Source organism: Ictalurus punctatus, chromosome 22 (genome assembly GCF_001660625.3).
Source record: "Ictalurus punctatus breed USDA103 chromosome 22, Coco_2.0, whole genome shotgun sequence".
NCBI classification, from domain to species: Eukaryota; Metazoa; Chordata; class Actinopteri; order Siluriformes; family Ictaluridae; genus Ictalurus; species Ictalurus punctatus.
In genome coordinates this window covers 11,956,035-11,977,890 of record NC_030437.2, presented here as the reverse complement: position 1 = coordinate 11,977,890, position 21,856 = coordinate 11,956,035, and the positions used below count along the sequence as shown (strand labels likewise).

Here is a 21,856-nt window from a genome sequence, read left to right as displayed (position 1 = left end):
GCTTTCGCATCCTCATATTTACATCTAGGGCTGTTAAACAAATTAAAACAGGACACCTTTTGTTTGAACCCACCCATTCTTTTAAGTGATCAAATATATTGCAATATATTGGTAACTGATAAGTGTTTCTTGCTGCCCAGGTGTGCCCTGTTGGATTGATTGTTTAAAGAGTTAATAGCTCTAAAGTTCTGTTGGTTTGAGCACTAGGTTTCACATGTGAAGGCTGCATTTGTTGTTAAATAGGGTAAACCAATATGAAGAAAAGAGAGCTGTCTACAGGAGAAAAGCAAGCCTTTTTGAAGCTGAGAAAAGAAGGAAAATCTATCAGAGCCATTGTACAAACATTGGGCATTGTACAAACATTTGACATACAACAATTTGGACTTTGCTGAAAAGAAAGAAACCACTGGTGTTCTAAGAACCAGACATGAAACAGGTTGGCCAAGGAAAACAACAGCAGTTGATGACAAATGTTGATGACAGATCTGTGAAGAAAAGACAGTTAGTGACATCACCGACAACCTTCTCAGGGCAGGGCTGAATGTATCACAATCCATCATTAAAAAAAATTTCAAGTGCAGAAATGCCACATGTCTTCCTGGTCTTCCTCTGTTCATCAAAGCTCATCAAACTCAAGCTTTGGCATTTTGTTCTCAGATGCTTTTCTGCTCATTATGGTTGTAAAGAGTTGTTATTTGAGGTATTGTAGAGTCCTGTCAGCTCAAACCAGTCTGGCCATTGTCCTCTGATCCTCTCTCATCAACATGACATTTCCATCCACACTGGTTCACTGGATGTTAGGGGATTTTTTTCAACAATTTGTGAAATGTCTAGCAACTCGTGTAAAAATCCCAGGAGATCAAATTAATATTTGTTTATGGTTCATTTGTGGTTTCCCTTTAGAAAATATATTTTTTGCATCTGCCTAGGTAAGACTGCATGCCCCACATTATTTGAATATATACATTACCGGTCAAAAGTTTTAGAACACCTCCATTTCTCCAGTTTTATTGACATTTACACAGTTTAATGTCTCAATGTACTCTGAAATTAAAGCATAGAGCAAATAAACAATTGGAGATGAAAAAAATTATTGAATCATTTTGTTTAACAAAATTTTATCTAAATTTCTGACTCCTCAAAGTAGCCATCTTTAGCAGATATAACAGCTGAACGCAATCTTGGCATTCTTTCTACAATAGAAATCAAATATTGTTCGAAAAGCTCTTCCCAACACTGCTGCAGAAGTTCCCACAAATGTGTTGCACTTGTAGGTTGTTTTGCTTTCACCCTTCTGTCCAGTTCATCCCAACCAGCTCGACGGGGTTTAAGTCTGGAGACTGTGCTGCCATTCCATGATTTGAAGCCTACCGTCTTGTTACTTTTCTTCTAAGGTGGTTCTGACATAGCCTAGAGGTATGTTTTGGGTCATTATCTTGCTGTAGGATGAACCTCTGACCAACTACGTGTATACCAGAGGGTATTGCATGGCACTGCAAAATGCTGTGGTAGCAGTTGGGTTCAGGTGCCAATCAATCTGTGCAAGTTGCCGACTCTGGATCCAGCAAAAGTGCCACAGACCATCACGCTTCCTCCTCCATGTTTGACAGTTGGTGTCACACACCGAGGAACCATCATTTTGACGGCTAATCAGAGGTGTACAAAAACTCTGTGTGATGAACCGAAGATTTTGATTCATTGGTCCATAAGACCTTCTTCTAGTCTTCACTAGTCCACTGGCAGTACTTCATGGCTCAGACAAGCCTCGTTTTCTTATTTTGCCATCTTAGAGAACGGCTTTCTTACTGTCACTCGACCTGTCAAACTGCAGCTCGAAGTATTCTCTTCAAATTTGAAACTGAGACTTGCTTACTTCGACCAGTGTTAAGCTGTACTTGAAGAAGTTATCCTGTGAGCTGCCTATCACGCAAGCTGTTGACTCTCAGAAACTTGTCTTCTGATTCTGTTGTGGCTTTGGGTCTGCCAGACCTCTTCCAGTCAGCGTTTCCTCCAGTTTCCAAGTGCCTTTTGATGGTGTAGGAAACTGTACTAACTGACATGATGGTGTAGGAAACCGTACTTACTGACATCTATCTATCTATCTATCTATCTATCTATCTATCTATCTATATATACATACATACATACATACACACACACTGTATATACACAGTATGTTTCCAGTACATTTTAATATTATGGCTGATCGGTGTTTATATATATTTCCTACTTATTTCAAGGTTGTGAGGTCAGTTCCCAGCATCATAAAGCTGCCACCTTGGGGTTCTTGATCAATGCCATTTACCATCAACTGCTCAGTTGTAAGTCGCTTTAAGCATCTGTCAGTGAATAAATGTCAAATGAAATGAAAATGTAAAATATAATAGCCTTTTATTGTACTCCAGAAAGCCTTGTTGCTAACCAGCCCATTGTAATTATGACAACGGATGCACTGTTTATTCATTCAAGCATAGACTATGTTAGAGCAATGCAGACATTCAAAGAAATACTCACAGTAGAGAAGAACATTGTGAAGATGTAGACAGAGGCCTCAAGCAAGTAATGGCTGCGAATGGCGATGGCTACCGGTGGCACAAACATCAGGTTACTCAGACAGAGCAGCAGGGTAGACAGTAGCTGAAATCCATATGAATAAGCATCTGTATTGTCTGTACAGCCCCAGCCATCCCAACCTATGAGATACACACATTAAAAGATTAGTTTTGGTGTGAGTTTTCCAAAAGTCCCTACAAAACCCACTGTAAGTTCATTGGGAATGTTTCCCAGAATACAGCTTCATGATAAACTTTTGTCATAACAGACAGTACAATATACAGTGCCTGGCATAAGTATTCAACCCCCCTTGAACTTTTCCACATTTTGAAACTGTTAGAAATGGGAACTGAAGTGGACCTAATTGGCATGAAATGACATGAAGCTGCACAAAAAAATCAATATTGTTTGTGACATTACTTACAAATAAAAATCATAAAAGTTGTGTTTTGGATAAGTATTCACCCCCATTGTTTTGAAACTCCTAAATTAGTTCTCATAGAAGTCACATAATTAGTTGAATGGAGTCCACCAGTGGGCAATTAAAGTGTCATGATATCTGGAAGGCCCCAGATTCTGTTAGAAAACCTATCTAAACAAACAGCATCAGGAAGACTAATGAGCTGTCAGAACAAATATTGGACAAAGTTCTGGATATGTATAAGTCAGATTTGTTTATTAACAATATCCCAAACTTTGAACATGCTTTCAGAGCACCATTAAATCCATTTTTAAAACGTGGAAAGAATATGATACAACCACAAATTGACTTAGAGAGGACCATTCATCAGAAATCAGTGACCAGGTAAGGATTAGTTAAGGAAGAAACCAAGAGGCCAAGCGTAACACTTAACATCATGCTACCAGCACCATGTGCTCTCATAGTGATGAACAATGTTGGATTTCTGCAAAATGTAGAACTTTGTGGCAAGTCCAAAAAGTTACATTTTGGTCATGTTAGACCAGAGAACCTTTTCCACATGTTTGCTGAGTCTCCAAAATCTCATATAGATTTTTTCTCAGGACTCTTTTATAAAGCCCAGATTGGAGACTGGTGTCATAAGCCAGTCTATGGCTTTCCTGTAAACATCTCCCAACTGAGCTACGGATCTCACCAGCTCCTTCAGAGTTGGCACTGGCCTCTTGGCTGACTCTATGACTAATGCCCTGCTTAACCAGTCACTGACTTTTGGTAGACAGTCTTCTGTAGGCAGCGTCTTAGTTGTGCTGTATTGTTTTCATGTATTAATAATGGATTCAATGGTCTTCACGATGTCAAGATTCATATCACAATTGATAAGAAGGTATCCCAGACTGTATTTTGATAGATCCTTGGTCTTTGTGAGGCTGTTGATGCCACTGTATTATTTATCTATATTGCTAAACTTTAGCTACAGACATATGCATTGACAAACAGCTCCTTCATCATCCATACACACATGAACACAAACAAATAACACCTACATTGCTTGAACACCAAAACAAGAGAAGTACACACACATTTGCTGGCTCATTTATGTATCTTTGTGAACAGGTTCATAAATATAGATTGGATCCTGTAAGCCTGCTGTGATGTAAACGCTGTGGAAAATAGGCACATCACGGTCCTTTCTGAAGACACTCATTTTAATTATGGCTGTCTAATCAGTACAATTCCCAAACAAAATATCCCCCATCTCTCAGCTCAAATACGGATTGAGTGGAAAAGCAACGATCAGTTGGAGCTCTTTCAGACACTCAAAAAGAAAGGCTGTGCCTGTGTAAGGAATCAGAGCGCTCCTTCTTTAGATTAAAGAGAAAATGTTTCAATGCCAGTTGTTTGCCTACAAATATCCATTAAAATCGGAAGGGAGTTTATGTAACTGGTAATAGAAATCGCAAGACAGAATCCAGAGGGAGAGACAAAACATGAGACACAAGAGGATCCTTAATTGGAAGGTAATTGAGAGGCTTTGATTTGCATATTTCCCAGCATTACCCCATGTCCTGTAATTAAGCTACTATTTGATTTGTGATCCCTTATTCACAAGGTGAGATGAGTGACATACATGCAATTCAGTATTTAACTTAACCTGCCAATTATGCCTGATTGTCGTTTAACTGTCAAGTGGGTGATTATCATGAAATTAGGAAAGATTTTGGCGATTAACATCCCATTACCCTTTAAACTCATTGCAGTGCAAAAAAAAAACAGTGTTTCGATAAAGCTGTAAAGTTGGAAAAAAAAAAATTAAATGTGTCCCATTCAAAGATATTTTAGCTGTTTTTAACAATAATTCATAGTAATATACTGTATTTACGAATGGCTAGTAAAAAAAAGGCAAAAATAAGAGAACAAAAGACATTGGAAATGAACAGATGATAAACTTGAATAATTACTTAATAATATAAAGAAAGCTTAACATTTGAAACATGTAATCATGTAAACAACAATGGGACACAGTAGCATTTTCGCTTAGTTTGGTTCACACAAAATCCCTGCAAAACTTCCACTTTGGATCTCCACATTGAGCGTAGACGGGAGGTCAAATTACAGAGAAAATTGAAAAAATATCTGTATACATGTGGACAGGACCTAAGAAGCATTAAAATATCACAAGGAAAGTTGTTTAAAAGCATAAGATTGATCACCTGCTTTGCACTCGCATGCAGCGTACAAGTAGTTATTGGTGCGGAGGAGTTTGCACTGGCCATAAGTGCCACAGTCATTGATACATGGGGTCAGATAGGACCGAAGATACACTTCTGCAGTTATATTAGTGCATGCCTCAAACCTGCAAAGGACAACAATAAGGACATTAACACAAATTCACTGGACAGTATTGAAGAATATAAACTCCCTCTTGGGATTCTTTTAAGCCTCCTCTGACTTTGATAAAATGTCTATCCTGAAAGTAGCTGGGCAACATGGGAAAATCAGTCAAACTAGATGAAAAGTGGCCTAACGTTTAAAGGCATCTTTTTTTTGCATTCTCTGAAGTTGCTCTAGAGGTGGATATGGAGGTATATTCCCCAATGTTATCAAAGACTTTCTGTTGGCAATCTGAAATTGTGGTCTCAAACTTTAGATGAACTCTCTGTCTCACTGGCTAATTTGCATTAATGTTTTAAAGTGCCAGAACAGTTTTAGCATGGTAGCTGTCAATATAGCACTGTATCTGAAAGGCTTCAGAAGAATGTATACCAGTACTGCTCAATATTCAATGGCAGTCACATGCGGAAAGTATTATCTGCATTTAAATTCATGTCTCTGAAGAAAAAAAGTGTGGCCTATATGCCTCTTTAAATGTGTTTGGATGTGGAGTTGGAGATGGGACTGGGATCTGTTAAACTTACCCGTGCTCTGTGGAACGTAGAGATCTGAGGCTGAGATACCAGGTGCCGGTCTGGGGGTATGGGATCCGCAACTTTGTAATGTTTGTAGTGGTGTTCACGGACAAAAGGAATCCAGAAACGGACTCTGTTAGGAGGTAAGACCAACGACAGAGGATAAGAAGAGAAACTTTTTTTTTGACATTTGTTACAGTTATGACATTCCTAAATATTCAAAAGGCAAAAATGTTGTAAGCTAATGAGTTACATTTGCCAAAGTTCGAAGAAGAAAAGGAAATTTGATTACATTTTGTAATTGATTACATTTTATTGTCTGTGAATATTAAAAATATGAATTTTTAAAGGCAACTTGCTTGTCCTCAAAACACAGGGGTTAAATATGTGGGAAGTGCTAATTCTTTCATACTGCCATCATTTTGGGAACAATATGGTTTGGTTTGTGTGTTATTAGATAGAATTCTCAACACTGACTTCAGGGAAATGTGAGCAAAAGAAGTATTGTTATAGGTGTGGCAGTCTGGGAAAATCGTCAGATGTCTCTACAACTAAATTCTGGCAAACAGCCAAAAATGACAAAAACATTATATGTTGATATTCACATACACGCATAGTAAACATGAATATAAATTATGTGGAAATGTTTATATTAATGTTTAACCTTGCCTGGGTGATCTGTCTGGAAACATTGTGTTTGGTTATGCGGTCAGTTTTACAAATACAGTATTAAAGCAGTTAGTCTGTCTAAATATGTCTAAAATTTTAAATGAATATTAAATTAATGAATTGTGTAATCTATATTTCATATATTTACAATACTAGAGGCCATCAATTGGTGGAGCAAAGTATTTCAGAACGAACAGAGTACTCAAAATATTACCGTAGCAGAGCTGACAAATACATGAAAAGAAAATATGCCTGTAGTTTGCGAGTCTAGATTTCTAAACAAGAACCAGCTCGGCTAGCCGATCTTCTGCTGTGGCTTATCCAATCACGTGGATTTCTGTAAAATATTCAGCTGACGGAAGCTCACAGACAAGAGACTACCTACAGGGATAGTAAGATTAGTTCAGAAAGGGAAGAGCTTTCACAGACATTTTATTTTATTTAATCTCTCTGGTCTGATAAGAGAACTGATGTCATGGCTAGTTTAAAACAACCATGAAAGACAAAAACAGAATGTTTAAAGACAAATGGACGAAGAATTAAATGTTTATTCTCCACTTCAAGTTCAAAACAAAGGTCTCAACAGTTCAAAATATATGGCTCTAGTCAAAATTGGTCATGTGAAGCACCACTACAAAATAAAACAGTGACATTTTCTTATTTAGAGCCATGAACTAATGAGAGTCGAGATTTTCAGAAGCATCGCAGCACAAAAATGATCATTAAATGGTAGTGCGAGAATCACGTTGAACACTCTCCCTGTTGAGATGATCCTAACTTTGTGATGATTTTGGAAAACTCAGCCTACTAATTGTTAAGCTTTAAAACGTAACTGTTTCAGCTTATCTGGTCCTTTGTCAGATATATATATATATATATATATATATATATATATATATATATATATATATCATTATTGAATCATCAATATCAATACTGAATCATCTCTGTGTTATTTATTTCCTCATTTATTATTTATTTGCATAATTGGGGCGAAGCACATAGAATACAGCTCTTACCAGACTCGCACTTGATGGAGGAGTTGTCTCGAAGGGCCAGCGGCATTCCATGATGCAGGCATCCAAACACAGTAATATTCTCCCCTTTCACTGAGGACTTTGGAAAAGATATGTGTGTGTGTGTATATATATATATATATATATATATATATATATATATATATATATATATATATATATATATATATATATATATATATATATAAACATTCAATACAGGAGCATCAGAGAATACATACATACATTACAAACACTGTGATGGCATCTGTGCTGAATGCATGCCTTAATGCAAAATTGGCAAAAGTCAATGAATAACTACTTTGATATTTTCAGATATTTTACACAATAATAATGAAAGACAGTGTTAAGCTAGAAGCACTGTGGGATGCTGAGGGCTATGGGGGAGCAAGTGGCAGCATATGCCCTCTGAACGTCTGTAGCCATCTGAAAATAGAGATGTTCATCCTTATATCTCCCTTGGCACATGAATTATAGAAAGGGCTCAGCACAGAAAGTAAGACAGAGAAAGAGAGAGAGAGGGGGGGAGAGAGAGAGAGAGAGAGAGAGAGAGAGAGAGAGAGAGAGAGAGAATGTGAGCTAGCAGAGAGAGGCATGTCCTTTTTAGCTAATCAGAGTTATAACTCATATGCTGTAGGCTTTAAACTGTCTGGAAGATGTAGTAAAGAATTTTTAATAATCGAGTTCCTTGTGTTTTTGCTGCACAACAACAAATGATTGACCCTAAAAAGAAGTCGCTTGTGCCAGATGGCAAAAAGTCAGTCATTTTTTAAACCATCCACTGATTCCACTGGGTCCAGGATCGCTGAGGTACGTCCAGAGCCAGGTCAAGGTTAATATAAATGTGAAGATAGAGATTTTGGTGTTATTCTTGACTCTGATTTGACATTTAAATATTTCTCGTACATTGCCTTTTAGATGACTCAACCTCACACTATGTAATACTCAATATCTGAGTCATCCTTTTGTTATTTGGTGTTACTATTGTAAAGCCTCAATTTAAAATAACCTAAAACACAGAGTGTTCAAAGGACAGAAGCTGTATTATACCACAAAAAGGAAGTATAATTACACTAGGTGCCTACTTTATCCATCCATTTTATGTACCGGTTATCCTACACAGGGTCACAGGGAACTCGGGGCAACCTACAATGCATGTCTTTGGACTGGGGGATGAAACCAGAGTACACAGAGGAAACTCCAATAATAGGACAAAAACTTTTCTGTTGTACCACTCGGGAGCCTCTAAACACTAAATATTAAACAGTTTTTGCATGTAAATCATAGTACACTTTAGCTACAAAAAACATTTTAACACTATCATGTCATCACTATCGTAATGCACCGGAGTTTTCCCAATTCATTGGGGTTGTTCTTATAAGTATATAATCAATATCTTTCAGTCTTTGAAAATTTTAATAGTTCAGATTGAGTAATTTCTAAACTCTAGATATGTCCACATTTGCATTGATTTAAACAATGACAACACGTGCTGTCATGAACATTTACCTCAAGTTCATGTCCACCCTGCTATGCCTGGTTAATGGCTGATATGTTTTGTGTAATGATATTACATTCAGGAAGAGTCTAATTTCATGAGATATATCCTGTCCACTCTGATATGAAAATATGAGAAAATTCAGTAAGGATTTATAATTACAAATCAATCATATAAAAAAAAAAACATTCAAATTAGTAACTGATTTAACACTTAGTACACCGACTTCCTGCTACAACCAACCTTATGTCAGTATGTCCATTCCGTTCTGATCCATCTTGTTGGATGGACTATAACAGGGTGGGCATTGTGACATAAAGTTGATCTTTACACAGTGTGTGATCATTTGGAAGTAAAAATGCATCAAATATTATGAACAACCCTTAATAAGTTATTATTTATCTGGCAGTATAAGTAAATAACAAGTTAGCTGGTTAGTATATTTTACGTTACGTTACATATTTTACAGTTAGTCAATTATGGAGCTTCTTTTTGAGAAAGTGTACAGAGAGTAACTGGAATAAAAGCTGATAATATGTGTTCTGACTCTGTCGCCACATGCCAGTTATCTTTCTCTTAAACCATATGTGAATCTTGTAAAGCACTAAAACCTCAAACAGAAATATCCAAAGTGGTGTTGTCATTCTATTCATTCATCACCACATTCATAACAGCTTGCCATTTACCATGTTCTCTGTTGATACTGTGCCAAGCACCTGTGTTGATTTGGCCACAGACCAGACTCCAATCTAGGAAGTACTTTTTCAAAAAATGACTGATGGCTAGTAGGTTTGAGCTTAGGGTACTATTTGGCCGTCATTCAAATCGCCCTCATAATTAACAAGCAACATGAAGTGTTTGCTCTGATTCCGGAGTTGGAAACACCGCAGGATAATGTCCAAATCGGCCTCCAAGTGGGAAAAACACAATTACTACAACATGGCTCACAAGAGGTCTTGCAAACCGCCAAAGCTTATCACAGGCAGGAACCAATGGTTACTGTCCTCTGCTTCTTAATGTTACTTATGTATTTAAATTACACGACAGACACTGGCTGGCTTTGCTGTGTAAGAGCACAGCAGTAGATGGCTATGCTTTTTAGTTTATGTTTTGTTTTGAGCGCTGGTTTGTAGTCACCTCACTTATGGTTTAAGACTATAGGCTAAAAAATTAAAGATAGAATTCACTTTTTTATCAGTTTAACTGAAACTGTGCTGCATGTGTTTTAATGTTTGACTTTTGTTTTGTCTTCAGTCCTGTCTCCGCTCCTTTCTTGTCATTGGTTTATTTCAAATATGTTTGCACCTGTTCTTAGTCTTAGCCCTTTATTAGTGTATTTATACCCTCATGTTCCTTTTGTCTAGTGGTGAAGTCTTGTTCTGTTTCTGTATTAGTCCATTTTTTTACTTACAGAATGCTAGCCTTATTGTTTTTGTTGATGGATCTCCCTAGTTTAATATTGACTCCTGCGTCATACTATGGCCATGATTCTTGGATTGCTCTCAATAAAAATACCCTGAATATTCACATCCTGCCTCTGAGCACACAGTACAGAGTCTTAGAGGGCTTTCACACTGGCGGTTTAGTGGGAAACAGAGCACAGTTTGTATGACAAATTGGTAATGTGAAAGCTGTCACACAGACTGGGAAGTGCACCGCAGTACCGAACCTGAGACTACCTGTAGGAGGTGCACTGTGATGATGTAAGATGCACTGGGGTTCGATAGAATCAAGTGAGTCTGAAACCAGACCAACACTGCAGGGGGCGCAGGGAACAATCACACTCGGATTCAGACCGCAGCGAACATACCAAGTGTGAAAAGCACCTTACAATGCATTGTAGTCTATTTAATTCTAGCTCTACCGTGTCATTTTAGGTTCAATTATAATTGCTGCTCTAATTATCCAGATCTACTGTGAACCTGACCAGGATAAAGTGGTTACTGAAGATGAATGAGTGAATAATTATCACCTACAAAAAAAAAAAAAACAGACAGCTTTTTTATTTTTTCCGCTGGTGTGATTTTCATCACAGCAGATGGAATCAGAGACAAAGTTGAAAAAAAATAATAAATAAATAAAATAAAATATAAAAGCCTACGTTTGATGTTTTTTTTTTTTTTCCTGGTGAGCTTTTGCATCAATCAGGTGATGGATGAGATCTCATCATTTCTAAATGGACTAAATAAAAAGGGTGACTAGTCCTAAAATGTAACTATGTCTATCTCTATATCTCCCTGTCACGCTTCGAATCTTTTAGCTATGAATTACTGGATTGTGTGTAATTAATGAAGAAGGTGACAAAAGCCCTTCATGGCTCATGAAAGGACGGCGAAAGACACAGCGATGATCTTCCATTTATCATTGTATATGGTGGGATCCAGATTCATTAGGCTCTAGACATTTACACAACCCTTTTAGGTGCATTTCCACTTGTTAAGTCAGCAAAGAACTACTACTACAGACAAATCCGAATCTACCATAATGAATGGAACAGATATTGATATTATTATTCCCCAGAAGCTTTACTTCAATGGAAGGATTTTCTGTTGTTAAGAGCAAGATTTCTACACAATATATGCGAGCATGTACATATAAGCGAGCATGCCCTTAATGAGATTGTATGTACATTTTACGAATGATCAATTTATGAAAATAAAAAACATGAAACGCTGTGTTCTACAAGACGACAGTAATTCATGTACACAGCCATGACCTATAATGTGTCACTTTATACATGCACTATTGATCTGTAAAGCGTTTTGATGTAAAGGAAGAATTGTCAAGGTACACTGGCCCTGGGGGAATTTTTTTTTTTTTTTTCAAATTTAACAGTAAAATCCACAGAGGAACCTATAGCATGAAGTTATTAATTTTCACCATTAATACCGTAAAACTGACTATTTAACCATTTTTTGTTACTTATGATAATAAAGCAGCTGTGAAAGCTTATGAACTAAAGCCCTGGTTTACTGAAGGTTTGTGTGTGTGTGTATGTGTCAAACACACAGGAAGACGAGGCTTGGATACAATCCTAAGGCAGGTTTACGTAGTAACTAAATCATCCACGATCCAAACTCAAAGTAAAAACAAAAGAAGAACAAGCAAAGTTCAAATCATAGTAAACTGTAGGCTTAGCAAAGAGGAAAAATCAGTAAAAAAGTCCCAAGTGAAACAAAGAACCTAAAGCCACCACAAAGGGGAGGGGGGGGTAATCAAACTCCACTTGCAAGACTGGTACTTGGATCAGTGTGTGCATTTAGAAGGCAGTGGTTAATAAGTACTGGAGGTGTGACTCGGGTGACTGGGGAGATTGTGGTGTAAAAACATACGTGCTGTAAAAACATACAAAAAAAACATACACGCTGTTTTCCATAGTCTATAGAGGACTGCAGCTTTTATATGAGCACAATAACACATGTCTGTTTTGTGTGCTTGGCTTAATGAATATTCATTTTGGAGCATTTCTACCTAAATGTGCAAAGTACAGGGTGGAGCCCGCGCAAAAAGATTCATTTAGCATCAGCAATGTGATTTGCTAAGCCTGAAAGCCAATTTAGGAACAGGGATTTTGTGCACAAATTGGTACAACTGAAGAGCAGGTATTAAATTAGCAAAAGTCCATTTTTTCTCCAGTTGGAAAAAATATTATTACCATTCAGTAGTTTTAAAAATGAAATGGGCAAGTTTATCAAAATTGTGCCTAAGAATATTTAAAATAATCAGAAAGTTTCTTCAAATGATAAATAAATATTACCACAGCAAAGGTCTCATATTTGATGTTCACTACACGTTCATGTTTCTGCATTTAAACAAAGGTTTTTCCTTCACATGTACCTTCTTAATAAAAACACACAGTCTTATTTTGTTTTCATGCATTATTTAAAAAAAGTTTTATTCATTCATTTATTTATTTATTTTTACAAATCTCACCGCCTTTAATTAGTGATATACTGGACGTGCAATTATGTCACGATTTAGTTTTGGTTTTACTTTTGAAGGAGTCTCTTAGAGAGCTTAACTCACTGCAGATATCAAGAATAAATAGCACAGACACAAACCTAATTTACATATTGTTTCCAACCCCTACTTTGCACTTGACATAATTCATGCAATTATTGTAAATCACCAGCAGCATACCCACTTTTTGTGTGTGCAATTTATCCCATGCACAGGAAAATTAGCTTGTGTTATTTGAGATCTTAGTAAATCAGCTTTAATACAAAGCGTTAATCACTGCTCATTGTACAAGTGCTCTGTTTTTCTTCTACATATTGAAAACTGAGGCTGACTCATGCCAGCTCATATGTCTCAAATGTCTTGGTCAGAGCTCAGCTCTTAATCTCAATCCTTGTCTTGAAGAACATAATTATCATGAGAGCATTGGGTCCTACAACAGTAACCTAAGATCTCATGCAGCTCTGACAAGGCATAGGGTGTCAGGTTTGGCTTCAAACTGTCCACAAGAGCCACTCAAAGCACTCTGGGGGAACATTTCTATTCCCTTCCCACACATACAGGCACGTCGACTTATCTTCACAGAGAATTGTCTCTCGCGTGTTTTGTCTCTCTCTCTCAGCCATGCACTCAAAGCCAAGGGCCAGTTTTTTTTGTTGTTGTTGCTTTTGCTACAGCTCATTAGCCCATCTCCACCCTTGTGGCATTCTGCCTAGCATGAACGGCTGTTTGAGGACAAATCTAGTGCCTTGTGGGAAAATATATTTGTGTGTACATACAGTGTGTGAAGGATTCCTCATGTTTATATTAGGGTTAAATACTCTTTTTACATTTTACATTAGTTCACAAAGTGAAAAAAAGCTTTAGGAGACTGTATTTGATGGAGAGAAATGACGAGAAATGATGAGACATGAGCAACAGTCAAACCTTTCTCAGATTAGTTCAGTTTAGATCAGTATGAGCCCAAGAGATGGGCAATTCAGGCTAATACTGATCTACGAATGATTGACGATTATACTGTATATCATTGAATCATTTGCATTCACTGGTATACTATAATGAAATATATTAATATCCAGTGATCATAAAATATTGCTTTCAATAAGGACCACCAATTATATCCAGCTCCAAATATATTTTATTAGGGAAAAAATGTGATGGTGAACACTAGGGGTGTAACGTAATGTATCTGTATCTTTAGCTTCTGTTTCATGCTTCTAAAATAAATGTATCTCTTTTTCAATTTCAACCTGGATGTGGATGTGACAGTTTCTCACAGTTCAAAACTGGTTTAAACTACAGATGTGCAGGGGGCTATTTTTGTTCACAGCTATTTATTTGTGTTACTGAGTATGGTCTTCCTTTGTCTTGTGAGCTTCATATATTACTTGTTGTTGTTGTGGTTGTGTCACAATGCACACTTCTATCAACAAGATGGAAGTTCTGACACACTTTCTATATATATAAAAAAAAATCTAAAAAAAAAAACAAAAAACAAAACATCTAATAATAATAATAATAATAATAATAATATCTGTATTTGTATCACGTAATCTGTTCAGTCCGAATAATGTATTCATATTCAGTTACGTCCCTACCCTTATGTGAGCTTTGGATAAATACATAACTTGTATGTCCAATTTCCAGACATTTCTCTTGTACTTAAAAATTTTTTTTTTTTAAAAAGCTTTTCTTCCTTTTGTTGCTTGACTGTCCTAATGTTTTAAATCAGCCACCTCAGAGTACCTATTTACCTAACCTTTCTGATAATTTACCTGAAATTGCACAGGTGTCATCCCAGTAGATAGCTACCTCCACTAAGGATTACAACTCTGGCTTGTGTTCACACTTTATACCAGAAGATGTTGACTAATTTTCGACAACAGTAGTACCAGCTGCAACGCAAATCACTGGTTTATACTAATAAATGTTTAATATATAATATATTTAAAAACTTTTAATGTAGACATTGAGACTTAATCTAAGCCTAAAAAAAACATTATTGAACAAATAAAAATGTATAACTGGTGAACTTTCAGTAAGGCGACATTTATTAACAAGCAAACCAAAAAATTAATTTTATTTTTTTAATCAGATCAATATGTAATAAATAATTTTACTTCTTTTTTTTTTGTTTGTTTGTTGTTGTTTTTTTACGTATTGAGTTTTGCTGCTTCATGCGTAAAATTTGGGCTTTCTATGACATATGAAACTTTGCATAATCTCCTCTGAAAACACAATCAGGCTTGTGAGTCACATGGTAAAGCAGTACGCAACATGGGTATTGTCAATTGACAGCCTAAAACCTATCCACATTTTGAAAATACCTGCATTACCGTACTGCACTGCCATATGACTTCGAAGCCTGATTGCGTTTGCAGAGAAAAGAAGTTTCATGAGCCTGGTGAGTCTAATGTCAGGAAAAGCACAAATGTTTTACATATGAAGTGGGCTATGCTCAATACAGTATGTTTAAAAAAGAGGTCAAATAATTAATTACATATCAATCCTATTCAAATAGTGTAGAAGTAGAGATGGACTTGGTTAAATTACTTTGGTGCAGAATGTGGCATACAGAGGATTTGAGTGAAAGTTTGATTTTCGCTATGCAACACGTGCTTGTGAATTATGCTTGCAGAAAATTCATATTCAACATATAGAAGCTGCTTCAGATAAATTGCATGCAAATGGTCTTTTTTTCTGTGAGAGTGGGTTGTAAAAACTACCATGTTGACAAATTGCTATGGAATAAAATACTTACTGGCTATGCTGTTATAGCGATATAATCAACTTGAGGGTGCTACCGGTATTGCACAGTTCTATAAGAGCACGCTCCATTGTATTTTATTTCTTACATATACCATGATCTGGGGAAGCTACCACTCGTCCTGAATACACATAATAGCTAAAGTTATTATTCCCACAAGAGGTTGCTTTGAGCAGAATGATTTCAGTTACAAAAACTATGATATTCAGTCCAATGAGTTTTGCAGCAAGTCCAGAGTTTAAACAGTACATTGTTGTTTTTTATAGAAACTTTATGACAATTTTTACTAAGGCCAAATTTCATCTCTTTGAGGCTTAACTGTGCCTACAAATAATGACTTTTTGCTTTCCAAAATAAAATCAGCAATTCCTGGGAACTACATTTCCAGGAGCAAAAATGATTTACAGAGTATTCTTCTCTTCTAGGCGTGAGGATGTCTTGGTAGTGGGAGTCAGATAGCCGTGTCCTCCACTGATTCCCTCTTCCCCCATGTATTACAGCCCCATTACCATTGCACTATATGTGGTCACAGGCTAACAACCTTCTTTGACAGTTCTGCTTGGATAACACTGTTACTGAAACGACTGAAATGTCAGCATACAGAGGTTAATCAAGAAGAGGACAGAGAGTGTTGTGAAGTGCAGTGAGTTTCATAGAGACGCAGGGGGGGGGATGGGTTCTTGGTGGCTCTTCGTGGTCTGCTGTTTATATGGGTCCTTATAGGCATACACAGTCAGGAGTGTTTTTTCTAAAAGAACTTTAACATATATCTCAGAACTGACATTAGTAGCCCCTTTGTTAACAAACAACAATAGATGTCTGGACTAATGTGTGATTTTGGCAGCAATTTGAATTTTTATGTTTCAACCATTTACAGCAAAACCACACTGATTAGCTTCGATCAAGAACACCGTACCATAATGTATACAATATAAAAAATAAATAATTTTACTGATAATCTCCAGAGATTTATGAGCATTGTGGATCTGTTTACTTTTGTCTATCCATTATCAATCATATCTAAATGGTGTCGCTTCATGTGTTCCTTTAGATCCTTGTTCTTATGGGCTTCTTTCCTGTCACGATTCATCCGCCAGCCATCTCAGTACAAAATGCTTTTCAGGAAAAACAGTTGATGCACAACCTATCTGATAGTTATTTTGCCCAGATCTGCAGGCATTTGAGCCAAAAAGCTCATCTCTAGCTATAATAGGAAAGTGTAATGAGGTTGCTACTTTTTTTATGACAGACCAGCTGTGCCGACAAGCAAAGTGAGAATGGGCTGTCATCATACCACCATTAACCTTGACTAAACTGAAAACATTTAATTGAGTTTTTTGGTCAAGTCATCAGTCAGTCGTGTTAACATTCCAGTTCTTACATGACGTATTGATAATGCTTTCAAAACCGGTCTGTTAGTCCTATTCTAATTCTATTTATTCAACTTTCTGATCACAAGCCCTGACTCCAGCAAAGCCAATAGCCCAAGGTCGGAAGCACAAATGGTTCCCATTAACTTGCTTGCTCATAAACCTGTACAACGACATCCATCACTTCACCGTCCTCGCGAGATAATTCCTAGTCGACAGCATATGGCAGCAGGCGGAAATCATTTACTTTACAGCACCCACTCAAGAGACTAGTCTTTACTTCAAATTTAAAACAGGCCTTTTTACAATGCCCGGTTCTACCATTAAAAGACAAAGAGAAAGGCTAATCTACAGCTAGCTTCTAAAGTGCTGATTGAGGAAAATGACTTTTTAGCTCGCTGACACGGGTCGTTTCACCTCCATTGGCTTGTCCAGAATTACACAGGACCGTTTCTAATTACACCCTTTTTCAGTTGAACAAGTTTGACTACAACAGTGGAAAATCAGATTCAGGATTATGTGTAGCAAATATGACATCCTTTTATTCAGAATGACTGTGCTGGAGAACAGCTCTTAAATGTTTCATTTAAATGACAGCATAGTCCTAGATTATGTATTGCTTTTAAAAATGTGGCTTGTCTTATGCTTGCTTGCTTTCCGATTGGAAATATGTGGTAGAAACATAAAATCATACCTGAATAGAAAAAAAAAACATCCATTAGGGTATGATATAAAAGATGTTTAGACATCTTTAGACACTTCCAAAATTCTGGATTTTATGCTTTTTTAAAAAATTTTTTTTAAATAAATAACTCTATTCACTGGCTGCACTGGTTCCTCACATTTCCCTTGCCAATAGGACTGCATGAGACATCCATTAATGCCTGTTAATGGCATCTTCAGTAGCAAAAAAAAAAAAACAAGTGAAATGTGGAAGCATTTCTGTGACTGAATATGCACAAGTTGGTCAATAGATCGTTCTTCCTATGCCATGAGACCTTCTGAAGCTTTCTTCTGAAAACCAAATCAAGGAAATAGTACATTTCTATTATGCTGCGTTGTTTTAATGATATACAGTATATAATAATAATATAATATATTATTATAATGATAATAATAGTATGATTGTGACATTTGCTGGAGCACTCTTCAGGTGTTACGCCACTGCAGCAATGGGAACTGGTAGGCACTTACTTAGTTGCTAACATTTGTTATTAATTAGACTAAGGTACAGAAGTCCTCATCGACCCACATAGAGTATATTGCTAAAACTCTCAACAGGCCTAACCCTGGTCTTTGATATTCTACACATGCTCTTTTAGATCTGTTCTCGCCATTGCAAGGGAAATCAGAAGAACTGAATTATTGAAGCTTTAATATTTCAGCCACATGAGATGTCTCAGAGAACATAGGCGTATCAATGATACTTATACTATCTGAAACAGGGCATGTACCTGTATTTTAAGGAAGTCAGAAATTTATTTATTTATTTATTTTTGTGGGGGGAAAAAAACACATGACTGACAAACATGCAAACATGCACAATGACTATGTTTTGAGCTATAGTTAGGAACCAGAGAGTTGAAAGAATAAACCATTTCATCACAATGACAGTTATTACATTTTATACCACAGTGCTGTTGAACTGTTGATTCTGTTTGGCAAGACAGCTCTGACAGTAGCGCTGGCTGTAATTCCAGTGACAGGTTTATATTAATCATTTCTACAGTCACAGCTCATTCACAGAGACTTGTATGGCGGATGCGGCACATTATCTAAAGCTAATGATCAATGGATTAAAAAAGTGTTTCTATTTCACAATGAAAAGTGAGGTTTTCAGTAAGGAGACATTTATGGGAGGAGTCTTCAGTGTCTGCACTTTGTAACATTAAATATTCTGCTGCAGGAAAGTTTTCTGGACAGAGAGTTTTTGATTTCTCGGTAACATGACAAGCTGTGTTTTTTATCCTCTTATCTTCAAGAGAAAGAAATAAAATAAATTTTTAAAAAAAACAGGCTAGTGAGGGAATTGTTAATAGCTGCTGTAAGGTAAATGATAACAGGCACTAGCTTATCTTGTGGATGTTCCACAACATTAGATGCAATTATTAATGGTTAAAAATCTCTCAAAGATGTCATACATTAATAAACTAAAAATTGGAATCATTGGCAAATTGCTGTGGTATAACAGGACGTGCTTTTATAGGAAAATAATCAACTTTTGGTGGTGGCAACACACATGCCTTTACTCTAGCAACTAGTCCATGTTAGAACATTCTGGTGCCAGTGTGTATAATACCCTGAGACATGGATGAGGAAAAAGTCTTACAGTAGCTACTGTATGTTACAGAATTCGATTTTTGGTGCATTTTAATATGTAACTCTGTTAAGGATTCATAATTACCATGAGGGGAAAAAAAGCAGAAACAATAAACTGCCACACAATTTGCTTTCTTTTAGATCTACAATGAATGTCAGTTTTTGTCATTTTGGCATTTTTCCAACTCTAAGGTTGGCAATTTACAAGTCAGCTATTGACGTAAACAACATGTGAGTACTTCCATTAGCAACTGTTTTGAGATAATAGGACAGCTATGAAAGATTTAACATTTAATATTTTAGAAATCTTTACTTACCACATTGAGTTTGAGCTCCATGTTTAGAACCCCTCCGCTGTCCAGAACTGGCATCAGATTAATGGCGAACACTGCTGCCCGGTCTGGAGGAATAGAAATGTTGGGCCCAAAGAAGATATAGAAGTGCACAGAGAAGGTATCCAATTCATTGCGTAATGTAGGTCGGATTGGCCAGCACTTATTGGTGTCAGCAGTGGGAGCCAAGTAGATGATGCTGTTCTCGGCCTTCAGAAATGGACTCTGATCCGAACCATTCTGTGCCAGGTTGGGCAAGCTGGCAGCCGGGAGTGTTTCCGACAGAGAAAAGCCCATCGCTGTGCCAAATGACTGGGGCATATTCATGGCAGATGAGCCTTTAGTGAGGCTCGGCTTGGAGCAGTCTAAAGGGAGCGGATCAGAGGAAGGTTTCAGGTTGAAATTCATAACATGTGCACTGATTGAGTATGAAAATGATAAGGGATGACAAAGAAGCAAAGTAAATGTGAAATGAAGATGTTGCAGTCTCTAAGGAAAATGTGACAGCGTGATCTAAGCATACAGGTCTGAGCAAGGATAAAGTATCTACCTGTCAATCTTCCACATCCGTGAGCTACATTTCCAAGCTTGATCACCATAGGAATATCTAAATTTTTCTTGTCTAATTATCCAGACTCAATTCAACTCCAACTGTACTTTTCTGATTGCAATTTTTTTTTTGCTGGCGTGGGTGTGTGCATTATGTACGTATTGTGTATTGAGAACATTAGAGTGCCTCAAGCGCAGTAGGGCTTCCTGCAATGGAGAAGCCAAAGCATATCAAACCAAGCAGAGAACTGTTGGTTATTGAAAAGTTTAAGCATTTCCCTCACACTAATAAACTGTCTTAATGGCTTATTTCCAATCCTACATCAATAATCACTGATTTAGATTTTGAAAACATACCAGGCAGGATTTCAGTTCTACAGAAAAATCTAAACTTAGCTTTGTTGTCTAGGTTACGTTTGGTTTGATTAACTTTTGAGATTAAACAGTTAGTAAGTAAGTAAGATTTATTCATGTAAGCACATTTAAAACAACTCACTTTGACCAATGTCCTATACATCACATGAAATAGTAAAAAATATAAAATAGTATTAAAACTAAAACAAATAAATAATACATTATAAAAACACATAAAACAAATGCATCAGATGATCACCTATCAAACCTGATCAAATCAGTGGTACTTTTGCTTGAACATTCTTTAGACCACCCAATTTAAACAAGATACATTAATGCTTGTTTGAGAAACAGGTTAATACATTTGCTATTTGCAGCTTAAAATAATCCAAAAACAACTGCATGAACTATAGCTACACATAACTGTTAATGCTAGACACATTCCTCTTATTTAAATATATGAATATTATTTAATTAGAAATAGTTTAAGGAATATGTGACCGGTATCCTGGGAAGCATCTGGCTATTAATACTGTTTCTGGATATTAATAAATAATAAATGATTTAATCTTAATTCAAAATGGACAGATCTCTACCCAAGACTACAGGCCCAATAGTAAACCATTAAACCAGGGGCATTGAGGCTATAAAAATCAGAGCGAGAAACAGAGGACCTGTCATATCTGAAATAAACCTTCATTAGTATGTTAATTGTATTCCATTTAGCCAGTGTCTCTGATCAAATCAAGCCATTCTTGCACTCCTCCAAGATTATTGCCAAGCCATTGGAAAATGATAATGGGCCGAGGCATGCAATTAGAGATTTTTGTGTAGATCTGGGGTACCAGAAGCATCAACAAGCGGACAATCTCTGCATCCCAACCAGCTGGACACTTTTCAGCACATGTGACACCGCAGGTGGTTCTGCAGGAGGACTACACGTTGCTTCTAATGGTAGGTTCTTATTGCAACTCCAAGACTAAAAAAGGAAAGTATAACTTATCTGACACATCCATTTGAACTATGAATCATAAACGATAAGTGAAAAGTGTATCCAGGAAAAAATGGTGTCAGTACTGTATAATTGAAAACGAAGCAACCCATGCCACAGGAGCTCACAGTAT

General features: G+C 36.7%; 1 protein-coding gene across 1 annotated transcript in view; it reads right to left on the bottom strand.

The window, feature by feature from the left end:
• Nucleotides 1-21,856, bottom strand: part of tmem8b (transmembrane protein 8B) — a 131,713-nt gene that overhangs the window by 11,237 nt on the left and 98,620 nt on the right. The window contains exons 6-10 of the mRNA XM_017451268.3: nucleotides 19,815-20,194; nucleotides 7,569-7,665; nucleotides 5,890-6,013; nucleotides 5,185-5,327; nucleotides 2,515-2,693 (exon numbers count right to left, since the gene is read on the bottom strand). Coding sequence (XP_017306757.2) covers nucleotides 2,515-2,693; nucleotides 5,185-5,327; nucleotides 5,890-6,013; nucleotides 7,569-7,665; nucleotides 19,815-20,194 — 923 coding nt within the window. The remainder of the gene's footprint in view (nucleotides 1-2,514; nucleotides 2,694-5,184; nucleotides 5,328-5,889; nucleotides 6,014-7,568; nucleotides 7,666-19,814; nucleotides 20,195-21,856) is intronic.